The sequence below is a fragment of the Drosophila navojoa genome, chromosome X, assembly GCF_054131105.1.
Source record: "Drosophila navojoa isolate 15081-1374.11 chromosome X, UAZ_NAV_1.0, whole genome shotgun sequence".
Lineage (NCBI taxonomy): Eukaryota > Metazoa > Arthropoda > Insecta > Diptera > Drosophilidae > Drosophila > Drosophila navojoa.
This window is the reverse complement of record NC_142895.1, coordinates 4447589-4468909: the sequence shown is the minus strand read 5'-3', so window position 1 is coordinate 4468909 and position 21321 is coordinate 4447589. Positions and strand designations below refer to the sequence as shown.

The 21321-nt window shown below is 40.8% G+C and overlaps 2 protein-coding genes across 2 annotated transcripts in view; one reads left to right on the top strand and one right to left on the bottom strand.

Moving 5' to 3' along the window:
- Positions 1–21321, bottom strand: part of Pde9 (phosphodiesterase 9) — a 137946-nt gene that overhangs the window by 63644 nt on the left and 52981 nt on the right. The window contains exon 4 of the mRNA XM_089263523.1: positions 915–4089. Coding sequence (XP_089119649.1) covers positions 915–3222 — 2308 coding nt within the window. The 5' untranslated portion in view covers positions 3223–4089. The remainder of the gene's footprint in view (positions 1–914; positions 4090–21321) is intronic.
- The window catches only part of fne (ELAV like RNA binding protein found in neurons), a 158150-nt gene continuing 157898 nt past the window's right edge, over positions 21070–21321 (top strand). The window contains exon 1 of the mRNA XM_089263537.1: positions 21070–21090. The gene's annotated coding sequence lies outside the window, so the exon portion shown is untranslated. The remainder of the gene's footprint in view (positions 21091–21321) is intronic.

Genomic DNA, 21321 nt, shown 5'->3' with positions numbered 1-21321 from the left:
TTATTTTGAAATATATTGACTATGAAAATGAACACAAAATTCAATGATATGTAAGAAAAACTTGTAATTGCTATTCATTGATTTTTCATGGAAATAGAGGCATCATAAATGCTGATTTTATAGATATGACAAACGTTTTCGATAAGTAGAATCAAGTTTGGTTTGCATCGATATCATAAATATGTAATATGATCAATCAATGGAAAGGAATATCAAGATGAACAATAAATTGATGGTTTCTGAAAAATTCTATTTAAATTATTTTATAAAATGACCAAACGTTATCGATAACTTGATATATTGATAAAAATTCAAAAATCATCGATTGCCTGAGAAGTCATAGATTATTTGAAATATATTCTATTTCAATCAATTTGAGAAGTTGGCAAAAAGATATCGAGGATGAAAAACAAATTGATAATGCAAGTGATGTAAGAAACTGTAATCGATTGCTTGACAAAAATTCGATTATTACATAAATGGCAACAAGTTAAGAGTTTCTTATCGATAAGTGTTAAGAGTGACTCGATTATCATGGACACCAATACAATTTATACGACTATCATGTATAACTAATGATTTTAATGGTCTCTCTCGGGAGTTACTAGATAGGCTTTTTTCAATGTTCAGCATGGAAACAGTTGAGATGGATATCGACCCAGTATTTCTTGTACATTGTAAAAATTAATTATAATAGTTATTAAATATGCAATCGAGTCTCGATAATTTATACCCCGTCGAATCAGAAATAGCGATAAATCTGAAACAAATTTGATACCCTTGAAAAAAGTTCGTTCTCGATAATTATCGATAATTTGAACTACTATCTAAATCGAAAAAAAAGATCACGCTGCCATTTCGCATTATTGGGACTCCAATGTATAAGTAAGGAGAATAGTTAGAGCACTACTTACATAGCCAATTCATGCGCTCCGTGTACTCAACCTTGCGCTTGAGATCCTTGACCAGGGCGCGAAAGTCGTCGTCGTTGAAGTGACACTGGATGATCGTGTTGTTCAGCTGGAGTATGCTGTACTCATTGTTGCCGTTGTTCGAGGTGGCATCGGCAATGGCCTGCTGCATGGCATCGATCCGCCCCCCATTGAGGGCGTTTGAATTTGTCTCGATGTCGGTGGCGCTGGCCCGCAGCTTGTTGTTGGCCACGTTGGCCGTCAGGCTGACGTCGCCGTCGACATTGCTGCAGGACTTGCTCAATATGATGGTGGCGCGATTGGCGATCGAGTTCGCTGCCAGCAGATGCTCCCCGGCAGCGCCGCAGCTGCCCCGATGGAAGGGCAGCTTCCCAGCCGCACTGGCCGCCGCGACGGCTGTGCAGTTGTTGTTCTTCAGCGTGATGCAGTGCAGCTGATTCGTCAGAGCGGCCGCTGAGCAGTCGCTGGCGCGACGACGACGCGACGGATGGTCGCCGTCGAGCGAGGGCTGCAAATAGGCGCGCGTCTGCAGTTGCTGCTGCTGCTGCGGCTGACTAGATCCGCTGCCAGTGCACATGTTGCCGCCGCTGCTGCTGCTGGTGGGCAAGACAACAGCAATGTCGCTGGCAACAGTTGCTGCTGTCGTTGTTGCTGTCGCAGCGGCGGCGGCGGCAGCTGCGGCAGCCGCTGCTGCTGTGGCCGTTGCCGTTGCTGTCGCTGTGGCTGTGGCAGCAGCAGCTGCTGCTGCTGCTTCGACCATGTTCGACATGGACGTGGACATGGTCAGGCTGTGGCCGTTGCTGAAGTTGTTGATGCTGCTGTTGTTGCTGTTGTTGTTCTGGTTGCTGATGCTGTGGATGTTGCTGTTGCTGCTGCTGTTGTTGTTGTTGCTGCTACTGCTGCTGCTGCTGCTGCTATTGTTGTTGTTGTTGCTGTTATTGTTTATGTTGTTGTTGTTGTTATTATTATTGAGTGTATTCAAATTGTCGTTGCAGGCCAGCCGGCGCCGTATAACAGTCAACTTGCTGCGGCACTGATCCTGATCCTCGTAGAACTGTATGAGCAGCTCCTCCAGCAGCGCTATGGGCGTGGCCGCTGTCAAAAGCGAGGCCGACGCACTGGTCGAGGCGCCCGCCGACGCCGAAGCGGATGCAGTTGCTGTTGCTGTCACTGGGCCGCTGCCGGTGCTGCTGGCCGACGATTTGCGTCGCACTGTTGCTGTTGCTGTCGCTGTTGTCGCTGTCGCTGTCGCTGTCGTTGTCGTTGTCACCGTGGCTATGGCCAGCTCCTCTCGCTCTCGCTCGTGCTCTGTATCAAGCTCCGCGTCCAGCTGCAACGGTTGCTCCTCCAGCGGCTCAAAGCTGTTGCTGCTGCAGCTCTGGCTGCGACTAACAATTGCTGCTGCTGTCGTTGCCGCTGTCGTTGCTGCTGTTGTTGCCGCTGTTGTCGCTGCACCAACTGCCGCCGCTGCCGCCGCCAGCAGCAATGCACGCTCCCGTTCGCGTCCCGGATCGAATATCGAGTGCTTCAGCAATATCTCCTGCAGCTGGCGTCGCTGTCGATGCGCACTGTACGGATTGACCAGGCGAAAGTCGTTATAGTATTTGGCCAGGCAGCGCACTCGCGAGGCAATGTAGCCGATTTTACGCAGCAAACGCACATCGGCGTTTAGGGCAGCGGCGGCACGTTGCGTCTGCTGCAGCTGCAACTGTTGCTGCTGCGACTGCTGCGACTGCGGCTGCTGTTGCTGTCGTGCGCTGCAGAACAGCGCGGCATTTCCGCAGCTGCTGCTGCTGCTGCTGTTGCTGTTGTTGCTGTGTCCGCTGCTGTGGCTGTTGTTGCTGTTGCTCGTCGGCAATTGTGAGCCCTGCGCTGTTATACACTCTATATCTATTTCGGCATCGGCTGATGTATAGATATCGTCGTCTTCGTCGTCGTCGTCGTCGTCGCTGTTGTTGCAGCTGCCAGCGGCGCTTGTTTCTGTTGCTGCTCCTGCTCCTGCTGCTGTTGGTGCTGTTGCTGCTGCTGCTGCTGTGATTAGTGTTGCTGTTGTTGTGGTTGTTGTTGTTGTCGCCTCGCCCACGCCCACTTTGGCTATATCCGCTGTCGTTGTTACTGTTGTTGTTGTCGTTATTATTGTCAACGCCTCAAAGTTATCCTCCTCGTTCCCAGTTGCCGCCGCCGCCGCTGCCGTCGTCGTTGCTGTTGCTGCTGCTGCTGCTGCTGTTGTTGTTGCTGTTGCTGCGCTGCCACGTCGACTACTGCTGCTGCAGCTGCTGTCCTGGTACATTTATAGGCAAAAACTTTCGCGTACGCGCTGCTCTTGTTATTGTTGTTGTTGTTGTTGCTGTTGGACTTTTGTAATTTTCGCTGCTGCTTTTCGTCGCGTTTCCAGCGCGTTTTGCTAGCGTTTTTCGCGCGTTTATTTCCGCTTTTGATTGTTTCTGTTTCGGCTTTTTGTTTTTAATTTCTTTTTTTTCCCCTGTTTTGCATATGTTAAATGCGAAAAGCTAAAAAAAAATCCATCGAGCAAACGTAGCTTACATGTTTTTTTTTTGTTGTTTTATATTTTTTCCGTCTGTTTTGTTTTGGCGCCTTTTTATGTCCGTTGCAATTTGTTGCTTATGTTGCTGGCGTGTCTGTTGCTGAAAATTATGCAAATTGCCGTTGTTGCTGATGTTGCTGTTGCTGTTGCTGTGACTGCTGCTGTCGCTGTTGCTATCTACACCGCGTATCCTGTGACTTTTGCGCAAATCAATTCAGTGGAAAAGTTGCCGCCACTTCGCGCGCTTCTCATTTCCATTTGACGGGCTTCAACCACAGTAGTCACACACTAACGCATACTACTACACACGCACACACTCTACTCGCTGCCTCTCTCTCCCTCTCTCTTTCGCTTTAACTGCTTCTCTCTCCTGCTCTCGATTTCAGCTGATGTTGCTGCTGTCGCCGCCTTTGTTGTTGCCGTTGCTGTTGCTGCCGTGTTTTACATTTTATTGTATTTTAATTTGCATTGTTTTCAACTGTCGTCTGGCGACTATCTGCTTCTTCTTCTCTACTCCCCGCTGTGGCTGCTGCTGCTGCTGTTCCTTCGACTTCCGTTTCCGTTTTGAAACAATCACAAGTTCTTCGAGCTGCCCGCTGTCAGTTGTTAGTCCTTGTAGCTGCAATATATTGAAAGAAAAGCATAAATAGAATTATTAACATAGAAGTTGAAATATTAGATCAGCTGTAAAAGTAAAGTATACTGCAACAAATCGATATTTATCGATAGTGATGTATTTTGATCCATAAAAGAAGTACATAGGTGCTAAATCTGAATCATATCTACAACATTTAATTTAATTTTAAATATATATGTATATACCTCTCATTTTCTGTTTGTCATTCAAACTATAAATCGATATTTATCGATTTCGTAATAGTATTGAAAAGCAAAGTATTTCAGCTAAAAGTTTATCGAATTTGATTTAGGTTTGTCTTATAAAGTCTCCTTTCAAGTTTTGTTAAACTAAATCCTTGACAAATTGAGAGCAATCGAAAACATTTCCCATTAAATTGGATAATGCAAATTTGGTTGTCGACTCAAATCAAATCAATGAATTTGATGATATATAACCAATTCGAGGAATTGACAGCTTGATCAAATCTTTCAAGCGGCTGATGGGGTGGATGAATAAAAAAAGGAAACAGATTTATAAGAAAATTTCGTCAGATTCGAAAAAACTCGTTTTAAAAATCGAATTTTACTACACTGCAGGCACTTGTTGTTGTTGGTGTTGCTTTTTGTGAGTCGCTTTGTTTTCACTGTACTTTTTAAAGGCTGTGCATTGTGATAGGACAGCCGTTGAAGGCCTGCGATAGCTCGCTTGGCCGTATACTCGTATGTTGTCAAAGACAAAGGGCTGTTGCTGCTGCTGTTGCTGCTGCTGTTGCTGCTGCTGGGCAAAGGCTCTCGATAAACAACGGCAAATGCACAATGCCAACGCAGTTGGTCAACAGCAACAGCAACAGCAACAACAAATGTCGAGGACATTCGCAATGACAGCAAATGTCAAACATTTACTTCCCCATGGTGCATGGCTCCAGTCCTTAAAGTGCAACTCACATGTGTGTGTGCGTGTGCGTGTGCGTGTGTGTATAGGGTATAGCGGCGCTATATGACGTCCCTCGGTCATTCAGTCGAACATCTTTGTTGGCAGCTCGTGTGTCGGTCGACAAGACAAAGCGTCAAAGCTGAATGCCACATGGATGGTGAACGATGTTAACCACAGACACGCCCACAAATACACATTTACATGAGACTCCAGTTCGGGTACATACACGCTGCAAATGCTCTCTACTGTTAGCGAAACAGAAAGAGATGTCGAAAAGTTCGGAACTCTCTCTAAAGCAAAGCTGGACAAGCTCGGGTAGAATCAAGTGATTTGCCATAAATGCAAACAACTTGAAATATGTATATTCATAGCTTACAGCTGCAGCAACTCGTAAATACCCTGTATTATATATTTACAATCGAAACGTAAGCAATCCTTTTACATCTTCTCACGTGAATAGAACTCTAATCTATTTGAAGATATGGCGTGTATTCAGCTTCAATGAAACAGAACCGCTTACTGCAGATGAAAGTAGTTGGGAGGCTGGGAGCGAGACCCGGAAATGAAAGGCTTTGACTAGGCAACAGCTATCAATGATTAATTTAACTATGCTCAAAGTCAAAGGCATAGCTCGAATTCCTTTGCAGCTATAGAAAAATGCAGCAATTTTAATTAAATACAAAAAGTTTTTTCCCATTCACAATGGGAATTGGGGTGTGCCAGTAGAGGGCGGCCGTTGAGGTGGGCAATGGCTGCTCTTTAAAATATCGATAGATTTGCTGCTGTCTATGCAATCGTTGCTAGATTTATAAGATTTGAAATATCGAGAAACTTTTGTTACTTGAACTGTGCCTTAAGTTATCGATAACATTTTGTATTTCGATGTATTTGTTAGACTTGACTAGTCACATCAGTTCTATTCTCCAGTTCATCTTAAGTGATCGATAACTCTTTGAATTTGGGTATATTGAATACTCTATCAGCTCTCTAGTTCCTCCCTTAAGTATAGTCTCGATAATCGATAGTTTTCTGCAGTTTCCTAAACTATTTCCCGTAGTTATTTAGGCTTATCTCAGATAAATCCTTAGAAATTAGTATTTCGTATGCTCCATATACACATTCAATCAAATTGGATTGAAGTACTGGAGTAGAGAGCGCAGTTATAAGAGAGTCGCTCAAGATGGAGTTCAGGAAATCTTCCGTACCTTCAGCCAACTCCAAAGCAAATTCCAAACTATATAAGCTCTACATATATATTCATATATATTACGCAATCGAGAGGCTGGTTAATAGTTATTGCGGCAAGCGACTGTATGTTGTTCCTTTATTGAATCAATCACTCAATCAATCAATCAATCATTCATTAGAATCTGGCTCGTTATCACAATTCCTCAGGCACACACACACACACACACGCAGCTAGCGAAGTGAAGAAATATTTGGATTGGCTTCAAATTCCGAACGCATTGCGAGCAGTTAACGTGGCATGGCATTTGCAAAGGGGCTGACAGGGGCGGGGGGGCGTGGCTGTACCTAATACCCTAACTCGCAGACTGTCTCTGTCGCTCATGCAACACATATTTGTTGCTGGCATCCAAAGAACGCGCAACAAGGCGAGATAGAAGGAGAAAAAAAAAAAACAAGTAAAAGAAAAAAGTAAAAGAAAAACAAAATTTGTAGCAGGTGAGAGTAAAGAGACGGACAGACGGACAGACAGACAAACAGGCGGTTAGATAGACAGTTAGATAGGTAGGCATAGATGGATGAATGGCAGGATAGCACATAGAAAAGACAGAGAGTAGAGGCAATACAATATTTTTGCTGACATGTATACATATGTTGTTGTTGTTGTTGTTGCCTTTGTTGTTGTTGTTGTTGCTGAAAACTTGTTACATTTAATTATGGGCTATTTGATTAAAGCTCTTGAGCAAATACGCTCAAAATGGCACACACACAGACACACACACACACACACAGACAGAGACAGAGACAGAGCGACAGACACACAAAAGTGTCAATATTGAGCCGCAGGTGGCGCTGCTGTGCTGAACGTCGCTGTCATATGGCTGACAAAACGCAAACGCAAACAGAAACCGCTGAGAACGCAAATGCGGCTTCGTATCCAAAACATGCCTGAAATGGGCTCACACTCGGTGCCCCCCCCCCCCCCCCCCCCCCCCCCCCCCCCCCCCACACCTCCCACCACATCCCAGCCACCCACACTCCTTCGCCTGTCTGAATGCTCTGCCAGCAACTGCCCTCATCTCTGTCAAAAGCCCCTCCACCCACCCCCACCCACACCCACACGACTCCTTGGCAGCCTAGACAACCTCAATGAATGTGGCCAACTGTTGAATGGTAACAAATTTTTGGGCGTTTGCCAAAAGTTGCTGCTGCTGCTGCTGCTGCTGCTGCTGCTCTTGTTTGCCATTTTATTTATTTACGTTTAAATGGATAGCAGAGAAATATTATACATGTACAATATAATATACATATATGTATGTGTGTGTAGGTGAAATGAAATGAAATGAAATGTTTTATAATAAGCTTCCGCTTTGGCTCACCAAAACAGACTCGACTAGAGCTTACTCTGCATAATGAGCACAATGAGAACGAGCGAACGAGAGATGAGATAAGCACGAGTAATTAACTAAAACATGTTACATAACTTAAGACTAACATGTACATAAAGCCATTGTGCTTCAGCCATTGTTGCCCATCAAGGGGCGTCCATTGTCGGCTGACCCATTGAGCGCTACAGCAAATGAAATTGCAATGAAACAAAATTGATTTGAGATAATATATTGTATATGGGGGCCGCCTATTTGGAAGCTATATTAGTAGAGATTGCTTGCTTAGTTTCCTCAATGTAATATGCATTAAAGAGATGTATCTTAAATTGAAATCGTGTCAGAGAATATCATCAAGATCTATTGAATCAAATAAACATCAGCCTGTTGGAGTTCTAAATGACTGAGTCGATAAATTTGTCATTCAGAAGAGGTTCTAGACTTAAGAGGTGTCATTAATGATTCTAGATTTAAAAGAATTCATTAATGATTGAATAATAACTCTACGATCTCAGAGTTGACGCCAGCTAAGTCTAAACCAATTTGATCAATAAATCTCTTTGGCAAATTACTTATACCCTGAGATACCCTGGAAAGCAAGGGACAACTCTGTAGGGTTGGGTTCTACAGCTTCAAATCATTCAAGTCAACTGAAGTTGAAGCTCTAATGGAGTCAATCATAGAGCCGTGGAAAAATGCTAAATGATTCAGTAGAATTCTAGCAGAACTGTAGAAAATATATCAAAATATAAATATATCGATATATTTTCCAACAAATATCAATATATCGATATATATTTTTCAAGCAAATATATATTTATATCGAAAAATTAGTTGCCAAAATATCGAATACAATTGTGATATTAATGATATATCGATATATTTAAACTTTTATATCAAATATTGTATTGATATTTTTTTCAAAATATAAAATATCATCGACACGATATTTTACAAGGCCAGATTTTACATGTTTAGCTCTATATATTAGTATTAATCGGCTAACGAGGAAGCGAATGAGTATATTTAAATTGATTAGCATATTCAGTGAGTTTTGCCAATTCATCCAAAGTTAATCCCGAATCATATTTATTTATTCACATATTGAATCACATTTCAGATAAAAAGTCAAAAGCCTCAACAATTTTTTTCTTCTATATGAATTACTTTTGCCATTGCTCTTATTTGATAATCCTGAAAATATACATATGTATATGTACATCTACAGTTATTCATATTCATACGCAGCCATGAATAATTATTTAATTCATTGAAATATCGCAAAATAAAATACAATTAACAATTGAATATCAAATGAACAATATTGAAAGCAATTGAAAGAACGTTCTCAGCGAATGGAGGAGAATAGAAAAGGCAAATATGTAACGAGTCAAGCTAAGTCGCGTTAAGCTGTGTGAGCTCATCTATTATTCATATGAAATTCACAAACAAAGCAGCACCAGCAGCAGCACCACCGACCGACCGTAGGCAGCAACCCAGTGGGCGTGGCAAATTGAGTGACTGACTGACGCATTGATTGACAAATTACAGGCTTTCAATGCTGCGCCATTAAGGGGGCGTCTTTCCTAGGGGGCGTGGCGGCCCTGGCAATGTGCAGGTGCTTTAAATGCATCAATTGTGCAGCCTACATTTAGGCAAAGCGCCCGCATCAGACGAACAGCTACGAAAGCGGAAAGCAATGGGGGAGCAGAGGCGCACACTGAAATACTCTGCCTATTCTATACTAGATATAAGTATAATTATAGATAGTTACATATATGTAGTGAAAGTTCTGCTTTTTGGACATAATTGGGTGAGAGAGAGAAGACAGAGAGAGAGGAGAGAGAAAGAAAGAGAGGCAGGATAGAAAATAGCGCAACAGAGACGGATGAAGTGAAAATGGGAGTGAGAGAAAGTGAGGAAGACACTGAAAGAGAGTGAGTGAGTGAGAGAGAGAGAAAAAGAGAGAGAGAGGCAGAGGAAGAGAGAGATGGAGAGGAAGAGAGAAAGGAAGAGGGAGGAAGAAAGAGAGAGAGTAAGAGATTAAGTAAGAAATTGAGAGCCAATGACAGAGACACGGTACAAGAAAAATAGAAAGAGAGGAAATTATAGAGATTGGAAAGATGTAGACTGAGAGCGAGAGAGAAAAAGAGACACAGCAAAGTGAATAAGAGAATGTGAAACCAAAGACAGAGAAAGTGAGAGAGAGAAAAAGAGAGATCAAGATAGATAAAAAGTGCATGCGAAAAAGTGAATGCAAGCAAACGAGGGAAAGAGAGAGAGAGAGAGAGAGAGATGAGAATCGAGAAAGGGAATGTGATATAATGAGTGAGAGAGAGAGAAAAAATGAGAAAGGGAATGATAAAGAGAGAAAGAGATAGAGAGACATAACGCGTGAGAAAGGGAAAGTGATATAGGGACAGAGATAGGGAGCTATGTATATGAGACAGATTGTGAAAGAGAAAGCTAACCACAGAGAGATAGGTATGAAAAGATATAGATAGAGAGCGAGAGAGTAAAAAAGGGAGAGTGAAAGAGAGAGCTGTAAGCTGTACAACAGGCAAAAAGAGATAGCAGCATATAGCAAGTCAAGAGTCCATGGGAAGACAATCTAAAGAGTTCCTAAACAGGCAATAAAAACCAAATAGATAAAAGGAATCGCTCTACTAAGTTCACAAATGAGCACTGCCAGCGAATAGGCACGCTTGAAGGGTATCGTGAAAAAAAGAAAAAAACAAATATGGAACAGCAGAGAAAAAAGAAAATGTTGAATTGCTGCTGCGGCAGCGACGTCGACACACATTTTGCGGTTGATATGAATATCGATTCGGTACGTTTAACTGTGCCAGCTAAGCGAGTGTGTGTTCGTGTGACTCTGTGTGTGTGTGTATTTATGTGTTGGTATGTAAACTAGAACTTTGTATAAATTTATGTGCACAACAATGTTTATGTTGTTGAATAAACGAACAGTTTTTGCATATGCGGCCAGAGAAACCGTGAAAACCGGCTACTGGGCGTGTGTGTGTGTTTGCGTGTGTGTGTGCTTGTATGTGTGTATAATGGCAGGATGCAACATGAAAATGGCGTGCGGTTGGCAACGTTTTATTTCCCAGCCATGCAAGGGTGTGTGCGTGTGTGTGTGTGTGTGCGTGTGCGTGTGTGTGTGTGTGTGTCTGTGTCTGTGTCTTTGCCTTTATGGGCCAGCCAAATGCTCTCTAACAGCAAAGGGCATGCCATTAAGGACAATCTCTTGGACAACTAATTGATATATAATTATGCCTTACACTGAAACTGGCGCATCAATTAAATATTTCCCTTATAGCCTTAGTATTATTAGGTAAATCAAATATATGATTCAGCTAGGGTATTGAAGCGACGGCTTGTTTAGAGTTAGCTTTAGCTCGACAACTTTTCCTTTTCTATAGTTGACAGCTTGTGTGTGTGAGTGTGTGTGTGTGCTGCATTGTGCATTTGCTTAAAATAGAAATATGCCAGACACTCACGCACTACAAGCACACACACACACACACACACACACACACACTCACTACTAGCACACTCACATACACGGAGTGCAAAAAATATTCAATCCCACAACGGAAATCGCTTAAGCGCCAAGCCCTTCACGTTCCTGCTCCTGCTGCAGCTCCTGCCTGCTCTATGCATCCTGTGGCAGGATCTGGGCACAGCTATTCTTAGTTCTGTCTAAGCTGCAACTAATTAATGCATTTTTTACCCACACTCTTTTTTTTTCGTCTACGTTTATGGCTCTTGTTAACACACAATGGCAGAGAGCCATAGCAAAAACTTCAATTCGAAAATGTTTGCAACTCGCACTCAAGCGCGACTTCCAGTTTCCTTTCCTCTGGCTGCTTTTTGAACCCATTCAGTAGACCCTTAACCTATTTCAATTTGAATTTTCCTTAAGTTGGCTACTGTGAGTGAGACTTAGTTGCGAATTCGTACATTCAATGGAATATTATAGATTTTCTTGAGTGATTTCACACTCCCCTTATCAACACTGGATACTAGTGTTGTCTGATTGCGTTATGTGTATACCGCAAACTAATATTCCTGCTTATGGATGATAGAAAGCTCGTTAAAGTCATCATAATAGTCGAAAACTCGCCTAGAGTAGTTTACAATTCTGTTAACCAACACTGGACTAGTTTTGGCAGACACTCTTTGAGTTCTGAGGGTATGTGCCTTACACTTTAAAATCACACTGATCGTCTCTTGTTGAATACTTCTGAAATACATTGCACTCATTTCAAAATCGATTTATCAACACTTAACAATAGTGTTGTATGATGTCTGTTTAATTTTTAGCATACATAATCGCACTTAACAATATAATATATCTTTAAAAATATGTTGCCATAGCTGAAAGCTCCCTTTATAACGATTCAAATTCCGTTAGCCAACACTGGACAGTTGAATCGATTCGCTTTTGTCGATTTGCTTTTGTTGAGTGCATTTCTTTACACTGAAAGACATTTAGGAAGTAATGAAAATAGTTGAAATCGCATCGCTAAGTGATTCGAAATTCGGTTTGTCAACACTGGAGGCCAGTGTTGTCTGGTGTCCCGACATTGCTGTTGATGCCAGTGGGGCACGCACTAATACACTTAAACAGAACTATGGAGACATTGGCGTTCAATCAAACTAAGCGCACACAAGCTGCGAGCTCGCGACGCTGAGAGAGATATGGAGAGCGATATGAAGAGAGCGAGAGCGAGAGAGTGAGAGAGAGAGAGGGAGAGAGGGGGTAGGGGGCGCAGCGGGCGAGTGAATACGCGTGGTTAAAAGCAAAGCCAACGAACCGTATAAAATAAACATAAACGAGCGGACGAGCCAAGCAGGATGTGTGGCGGTTGGGGGCGGAAGGCGTGCCACCGGATGCAGGACACGGAGATGTCAAACGGACGACGCCCGAGCAAAGTTACTTTACCAACTGATTTTTAGATTTGCCAATCTCTTCCACTGACTGCGAGTGTGTGTGTGTGCGAGTGTGTGTGTGTGTGTGTGGGTTTTTAATTTCTATTTCATGTCAATAATGTGCTGCTGATGATGCCATTGCTACAGACTGCGTGTGTGTGCGTGTGTGTGTGTGTCTCTGGGTATTCTTTGCCTTTGTTTACCTCTGCCTGCGTGTGTGTGTGTGCGTGGGTCACCTGTCTCACCTGGCTGCAGGGCTGCGCGGACAGAGGTGGCATCATTCATCATTCAAGCTAGTTGTAAATAATGTTACCCATAGGATCCTTTGCCGCTTATTAAGGTGATAAATCAAAAGTCTTTGCTGGCGAGCGAGCGAGAGAGGCAGTCGCACAGAGAGCGCGACAGAGATAGCGAGCGAACTACCTGCGCCCTTTGTTGCTGGCTTTTACATTTGTCAGACGACACACATTTTCCATTTGCAAGCTCTGCTTTAGTTTTTAGTTTCCGAATGTCCCTTGCACTGGGCTACTCACAGTTTTCCAATCAATTTACAACACTGGTTACGTTGCGAGGTCTGCTCCGTGCTCCTTCGCTGGCATTAAAAGAAAAGCTTCACTTTTTACTGCCTTTCTGGCTTGGCTGGGCTTTATTTAGTTCGTCTTCGACTAAGAGGGGCAGGAACTGCTTCCCAGCTTAATCGAAACCGTTGAGGTATATGAAAGAAGGACGCGACGATTGGGAAGATTAAGGTAGCATCGAAATAAAACAAAAAATTTTTCAAAGGTCTCTAATTTAGGAAAAGTATTCAGACAAGTGCTTAAAAACGAATGGAAAATACTTTGAAAGAAAACCAAAAAATATTGATGAGAATATAACACTATTTAATTTGTCTTTTTGTGATACTTTCTAAAGACATCTCGTAGGCCTCTACCATATATAAGTTAAGACTTTCGACAATCGAAGGAGGCTGGAGAGTCCAGTCAGACATTCAAGGGGAGAACCTAACGAGTAGAACAGATTTAGTTCAGTTTATATTCGGACTAGAGAAAGTTTAGACCTATTGCTCCAAATTATATAAAATATATTATTTCATTGAACCCAAAGTTGTTATATATTCACAAGAACCTAACACAGCGTCCCCAATCACTAGTACTCTAGTGTGGGAGTGCTTACCTTATATATGTCTGCTAATTAGATAATTACGACTTTGGCTTTGATTGAATAACCAAAGAGTATTGAATAATCACCTTCAAATGCTGCTTAAAGCATTTGCTTACGCTTAACTTTTATTTGTGTGTGTGTGTGATTGTGTCCCTCATGTGTGTGTATGTGTGTGACTTCAATATGGTAATTACTATTGGAGCGAGGTGTGATATCGGCTCTATCCACGCAATGTCAAGCTCTGGGCGCTATCCCTGAGAATCTATAAATAAGTCGGGTAAACAAGCGACGCCTGCGGCTGCGGCACATGGATATTAAGCATCACACACAGATATCTTTTTTCGAAGCATATGTGTGTGTGCGCGTGGGCGTCTGTGTGTGTGTGTGTGTGTGTGTACGTGTGCTATCCATCCAATTTCAATTCCCAGATCACAATTCACAGCAAAATCGTGAACACAGCTAATTAACACCAGCAAAAGGACAACAACAACAACAACTCAACCCAAGTGCTAAGCAGCCCCTGACCGCTAGATGGCGCTGGCATTGTAACGAGTTAGTCGCTTTGCCCTCTCTCTCCACACTCGCCCTCAGGCGGCTGCATTCAAAAACTTCTGCAATTTCAATAAACTAAAAACTAAAAAACAAACAAAAAATAAATAAATAAAAATGTTTATTGATGTAAACATTAATCACGCACTCTTCTCTTTATTTATATATAAAAAAAAATAAAAACAAATTGCATTTTCAAAATATTCTTCGTTCAATGAGCACGAAGTATCTACAACTGGAAGAAGCCAAAGTCTACACCAATAATAAGTCAACTTGAACTCAGAATATCCTTGTTCGAATTGAAAATGAATTGAAAATTTCGACTCGTTGAACCTACAGTTGTATGTAACTCGATCGAGACTGTTGCCATTGTTCCACTTATTTAAGGGCTCCTCTACATCTCTTGCTGCATTTCACATTCGCATTTTATGTTTTATTGCTTAGAAATAACCCCAAAGCTGCAATTGAGTTGCACTTTCAATTAATTTGCAATATTAAGGCTATTATATATATTTCAAATAGAATTCATGTGGCAGAGGTGTCAAACAAGATGTTATTGAAATTCCTATTCAAATGGCTTATTCATGCAAAATTGGCAAATGGACTTGAATATATTTTGGGAAAAGCTTATTGCATATATCAATGTACATACATATATGAATAGACATTTTGACGCCTTACAACACTACTTGGCGGCAAGCTGACTTGGAACAGTTGTCGGAATTGCTTTCCACTAGACACTGCTTATAGCCCAGCTAAGTGATTCTCGTTCAATTTGTCACTTTGCAACACTGTTTTTGGTAAAGTTCAGTGATTTGCTATATGAAATTGCTTACCCATCATCAAAGACTCATTCTCATTCAGTATTTACTCCCTTTATTTAAAATTTTGCAACACTCCATGCATCACATATATTAACACTTTGCAACACTGCACTCACCGGTAATCACATTCTAAGAGTAAACCCCACCAATGTGATTTTAACCCTTATATATACTTGCACATATCATTTACAAAGCCTTCCAACTTCCACAGAGTTTGACACTTCTCAACACTGTTCGAGGCCTAAAAGCTTTGCGCGTCTCCACGCAGTTCGACACTTTGACTCGCCGATGAGCCTCTCACGTTCTCTGGCAATTTGAGTGTGCTAATCTGCGGCTTATATTTGGGTCTGTTTAACAAATGGATTGCATTTACAGTTAATCCAAGTGAATGGGCTAAACTAAACTTTCAATTAAATAGAACGAAAATTAATCAAAAAGACAAAGTGAGGCGCGTTGATGGATGCATCGGTGACATAAGCTGGCCGAGCACGTGGCGGGCCTCTTTGCAAATAAACAGAGAGAGAGAGAGAGAGAGAGAGAGAGAGAGATGGAGAGAGGGAGGGGGTACAGCAGATGGTACGTGGTCAACGTGTCAACGTGGCAAAACAAATGATGATAGCTGCGAGTCAAATGAAATGTCCGCAAGATAAACAACAACAACAACAACAAACAGAATGAAATGAGCAAAAGACAGAAGAAGAAGGAGATGAAGAAGAAAACGTATAAAAATAATAATAAAAATAAAATAACAGTTGACGATTTTGTGTGTTGTATTTGTTTGCGGTGCAAAAGACAAAAAATTGAGCTGCTGCTGCCCCAGCAAATAGAGACAATATTTGCCAGCAGATAAACACACATATACACAAACACACACAAACACATATATATATATATATACATACACATACACATACATACAGGAATGCCCACATAGAGTACAGTCGAAAAATTCAGAAGAGCAAGTAGAGGCATCTCTCACCTGAACAAATTACAAAACTCATAAGAACGCTGTAGTCGGGCATAGCCGACTGCAGCATACTCATTCATAGGCCAAACATTGCCAGATACATTAGCCGACCGACTATATCAAATCGAATTTCATGTATTTAGCTTCAAACGGCTTCGCACGGCCGGAAGACGGACATAGCACAAAACCAATATACTCCTTGCACGTTCGTGAATGAGTATAGAAAATGTCAACAATACAACACCTTTATATATATGTATATGAGCATATGTATATTTACAATATATACAGACACATACAGTCATTTACACGCATTATTATTTAATTTTATTTTTTTATTTTTAACTATTATTTATTATTTACTATATTTATTGTATTTTTGATAAAGTCCTTTATTGTTAATTAATGTTACTAATTTATCTTCGAATTTATTATTTTATATATGTACATATATATAGTTTTATTTTTTTATATTTTTTTTTTTTATTGCTTTAAATAATATATATATATATATATATATATATATATATATATATATATATATATATATATATATATATATATATATATATATATATATATATATTTTTTATTTAATTTTTGATTGCTTTAAATAAAACAATATAATAATATATATACATATAATAATTTTATTTTACTATTATTATAATTATAATATATAATAATTTTAAATTATATTTAATTGTTGATTGCTTTAAATAATAAAAATATTTATTTCAATATTTATGTTTTTAAATCTATATTATTAAATGAAGTTAAAAGACAAAGAATTTAATAAACATGTGAATGAACTGGTTTTTAGTAGTGTAAATATTATAATTATATTCTAAATAATATTTTGATTTATTATACGCTTAAGTTGATCATATTATTTAGACTGTTTAGTTCGTTTATAATTATTATTTGTTTATTATTTAATGCACCTAATATTCAATTTAATTATTATTATTTTATATATTATTATTTTTTTATTATTTATATTTTTTTTATTTTTATTTTATTTAAACAAAGTCCTATTATTATACATTACTATTTTTTTTAAATTTTTTTCAGTGTTTTCTAATACTCCCTCCTCTAGCTGGAAATATTCTATTAATCTTATTTCCGTTTTTTTCACACTGCGAAAGTCAACGTCAAAGAAAAGTTTTAATCTGCTGAAGAGCAAAAGTTTTTGAACAGCTCAAAGTGTTGCAAAGACACTTAAAACTAGCCACGATAATTCAACTATCGACATTCGATTCGCTTTGTATTGTTATCATATTCTGTTGCAGTCGGCAGATTATAGAATACAGAAAGGTGTGGGAGCACGTCATTTATTTTGTTCTCTGTTCTCCATTCTCCTCTTCTAAGTCCCCGCTCAATATCCTGATTCTTCCTCTATATAACCTCAAATTTAAGTCTTCTTCAGCTTTGATCTACTTTATGCGAAAAGCAATTAATATACACACACGACAAATATCTCCAGAGGGTAATTAAACAGCGAGAGGAGTGCAAGTGAGAGGCTTGCTGTCTCTGTCCACAGGCCCGTCAGTTTTGGGCCACATTGTGACCGCAGTGCGCTCCTGTAGACGGCAGCTGACGTTCGCTCGCCCCGACTGTTTTCCTGGGTCAAAATGTATTTGCCAAGGACGTCGAGTCGGACGTTGTGACCGCCATGCAAACATTCGGCCTAATCAAAAGTCACAAACAGTCGCACACCCACACACATATGCAGGCAGGCACACACACACACATTCACTCACACATATGCAGACAGGAAGGCAAGTGGGCAACTTCTTGGCCAAAAAGCAAGCCGAGTAAACAAAACGCAAACTATTTGTTTGACAGCCTCACTTCGTGTGTGTGTGTGCGTGTATGTGTGGGGGTGTTCGCTTGTGTGAGTGTGTTAGTTTGCATGTGTATTTGTGTGTGCTTTCTGGCATTTCTGGGGCCCATAACCAGCCTCCATTCGCAAGCCCGAGTTCTCCGAGTGACTTTACGCCTGCTGCTCTGTCAGCCAATTTGACAGTTACCAGTTACAACATTGTTACAGTTGTACACACACACGCACACGCACACATGTACAATTTTACACAATTTGCGTGTGGGGCCATGTAGAACATAGATTATTGTTTGAATCCGTTTTAAATGCTGCTTGATTTCTTGTTTGGTTGACCAATTGCTAACTAACATTTGCCACAAACTGTGTTGGCAAACGCACACACACACATACAGTAGCACTGCCCAACACTGAATTGCCCAATTGGCTGATAACAAGTTCAATTGCTAATTAGTTATTGTTTGAATCCAATCAAGCGGACAGTTCGAATGCAGCTCGCTCGACTGCACTGCAATTGCTCTGCAAGCCCTTTATCAACACTGGCTTGACTTTCTTTAGCTGATTGCAAATTTTGGCTGACGAATCGCCTGGGCAGTGCTCAAACATAAATCATGCTTTCTGACCAATTTGTGCTCGCCTTTCCCTCTCTCTCTCACACTCCCTCTCCCACTCTCGCGACCTTTAAAAATAAACAAGCGCAAGGCAAAAAAATCCCAAAACACATTCAGCCAGAGAGCACTTGCGCTGAATATGACCTACGGGTCTGCCATGCTCATGCAGTTGACAGTTAATGGTCTAATGAAATGTCGTTGAGTTATCGCAGCAGCTGCTTACCTGCTGCTTGGCCCGGCTCACTGACAATGCCTCTTCGGGCTATACAATTAATGGCCGCACAGTGACAGAGACAGAGAGAGGAAGAGAGAGAGAGGGAGACAGAGACTCTACACACGTCATGCATATTGCAGCAGCTATGCCAGTCAAGCTGACAGCAGCCAAATGCAGTCCGCAGACACAGAGCCACAGCCACAGCTACAACAATATGTATATATACATATACATATACATATATATGTATATTTCAGCATATAGTCAAAGCTGTTGGCAGAACTGTGCGGGTCGCCGGTGTTAAAGCAACTTTTGTTTTGGCACGGAAATCGCCAACAATCGACGACGAGCAGCCGAACAGCCAGACAACCAGACAGCCCGGCTGGTTGGGACTTGGAGCCTCGCACTGTGCAACCAGGTGGCTGGGCTGGCATCCACTGTTGCGGAAACGCGTGACGATTTAAATAAACCTTTCAGTTCTGTTGAGTGATGGATAATATAATGGGACTTAAGTTCAAGACCTACAAATCCAGCTCTAAAGTCAGAAGCTTAAATCAAACAGCTTTAATTGGAGCTGGTATACGAACGCTTCGTTCCAGACTTTAAAACTTTTTCTCTGCCGTGCCATTCGGCACAATTGTAGCTGGGCTGTTGTCCTACAGTATCTGAAGCGTAGATTTTGGTGGGAGTACGGGTTTTTTAAAGGGCCAAACTTTGGCTCACGAGGCACAAACTTTGTTCGTTTTTGATTACAAGCTGAAATAGGTAACAGAAGCTGAAAGAAGGAATGTGTGCCATATAACAGAGCGTTAACATTGACAGTATATACAGATTTTGGATAGATGCTATAACGCTGATGTAGAGTCTTTAATGAGCAGCGGACGGAGAAATATAATTATGATAGCAGAGAGATAACATGTAGTTAACAGAGTAATAACATAGCTATAGCAGACCAATAAGTAAATTCATAATATAATCAAAGGAGAGTGATGAGAGATTGAGAACGAGAGAGACAGTAAGATAGCGAGAGAGAATAAGAGAGAGAGAGAGAGGGAAAGGAGAGCGACAGAGGAAGAGAAGGAGAGAGAGAGAGAGAGACAGAAATACAGATAGAGAGAGATAGAATGATATAAGAAGAAGACAAAGGAAAAGAGACAGAAAAAGAGAAAGAGAGAGACAGAAAAAGAAAGAGTAAGATATAGGAAGAAGACAGAGAGAGAAAGAGGCGCACATATGAAGAGAAAGATAAAAGATATAAGAAGAAGACACACACAGAGAGAGAGACAGAGAGAGAGAGAGAGAGAGAGAGAGAGAGAGAGAGAGAGAAGCACCCATAGGGAAAGAGAGACAGAGAACGATAGAAACAGGATGGGAGCACACATACAGAATGAAAAGGATATGTAGAGAAAGAGAGAGCAATATACGCAGTGAGCTTGACATATTCCATTAAAATAATGATAAAATATTATAAGCATTCATTTATATATAATAAAATTCATATACATGAATACAGAGCGTAAAATGTGAACAAAAATTGAAGGTAAAAGGCAATAAAAATGAAAATCATAATCAGCTGAGCTGCCATTTTCAGATGAATTTTCGTGTGAATAAGCGAAGAGAAATGGAAAACGCTTATCGCTGGCGACCTTTTTCAGATGAATATATATTATATATACCGTATATATACCGTTGTATAGATGCATACTATAAAAGTCAATTAAATATTGCGTTGAGGCGACTTTGACAGCTCGACAAAGTTTCGGGGGGCCAAACAAATTTACATAACTGATTAAAAACTTTTGCTTTCATTGCTATTTGAAGTGGATGAAACTGGAGCCAAATGCTCAGCTCGTTCGTATAGATTGCGATGGATGGCCAGGGAGTGGGGGCGATGGCGGGGAAGCAAAAGGCAAAGGTAAAATAAGAGAAAATGTCAAATTCGAAAAGTGTGAAAACACAAATCTCAACTTTCAGTTCAACTAGTTTTGTGCCCGGAACATGGCTTTTATTGCTGTTCTGAATTGAATTATTATTTTAAAAATTTGTGCACTGAATTTGGCTTTTATCGATTTACCCATCGGTGTCAACGGCGTCCGTTCAAGTTGTTGACAATTGCCGGGTCCGGCCGGCAGCTCATTCACTGAAATCAATAGCATTTGCAACTGCTCAAAGCCTCAAATTATTCCCCAATCGAAAGAAGGTCTATAGGCCTACAAGGAATACCCCTAGTGATTGGGCAATATATCATCAGCATTATTAGGTAGATATAGTGAAAGGTTTGCAGTTATCGCTCATTAAGGAGGAACGTGAAAAGAGATGCAGAGAGCGAGTAAAAGAAAGAGAGACTGAGCGAGAGAGAGAGAGAGAGAGACAGAGACAGAGAGAAAGTGAGAAAGAGATAGAGAAATAGATGAGTAAGTGAGAAGCATAGACAGAGATAGAGGCAGAGAGCAAGTAGGATGAACAGAAAGAGATACAGATAGATAGAGATTGAACGAAAGATAGAATGAGAGAGCGATAGAGCGATAGAGAGAAAGTGCGAGAGACAAGGACAAAGAGTGAGAGATCAACAGAGAAGAATGTGAGATTAATTCTATCTTTATAAGAAAAACATATAT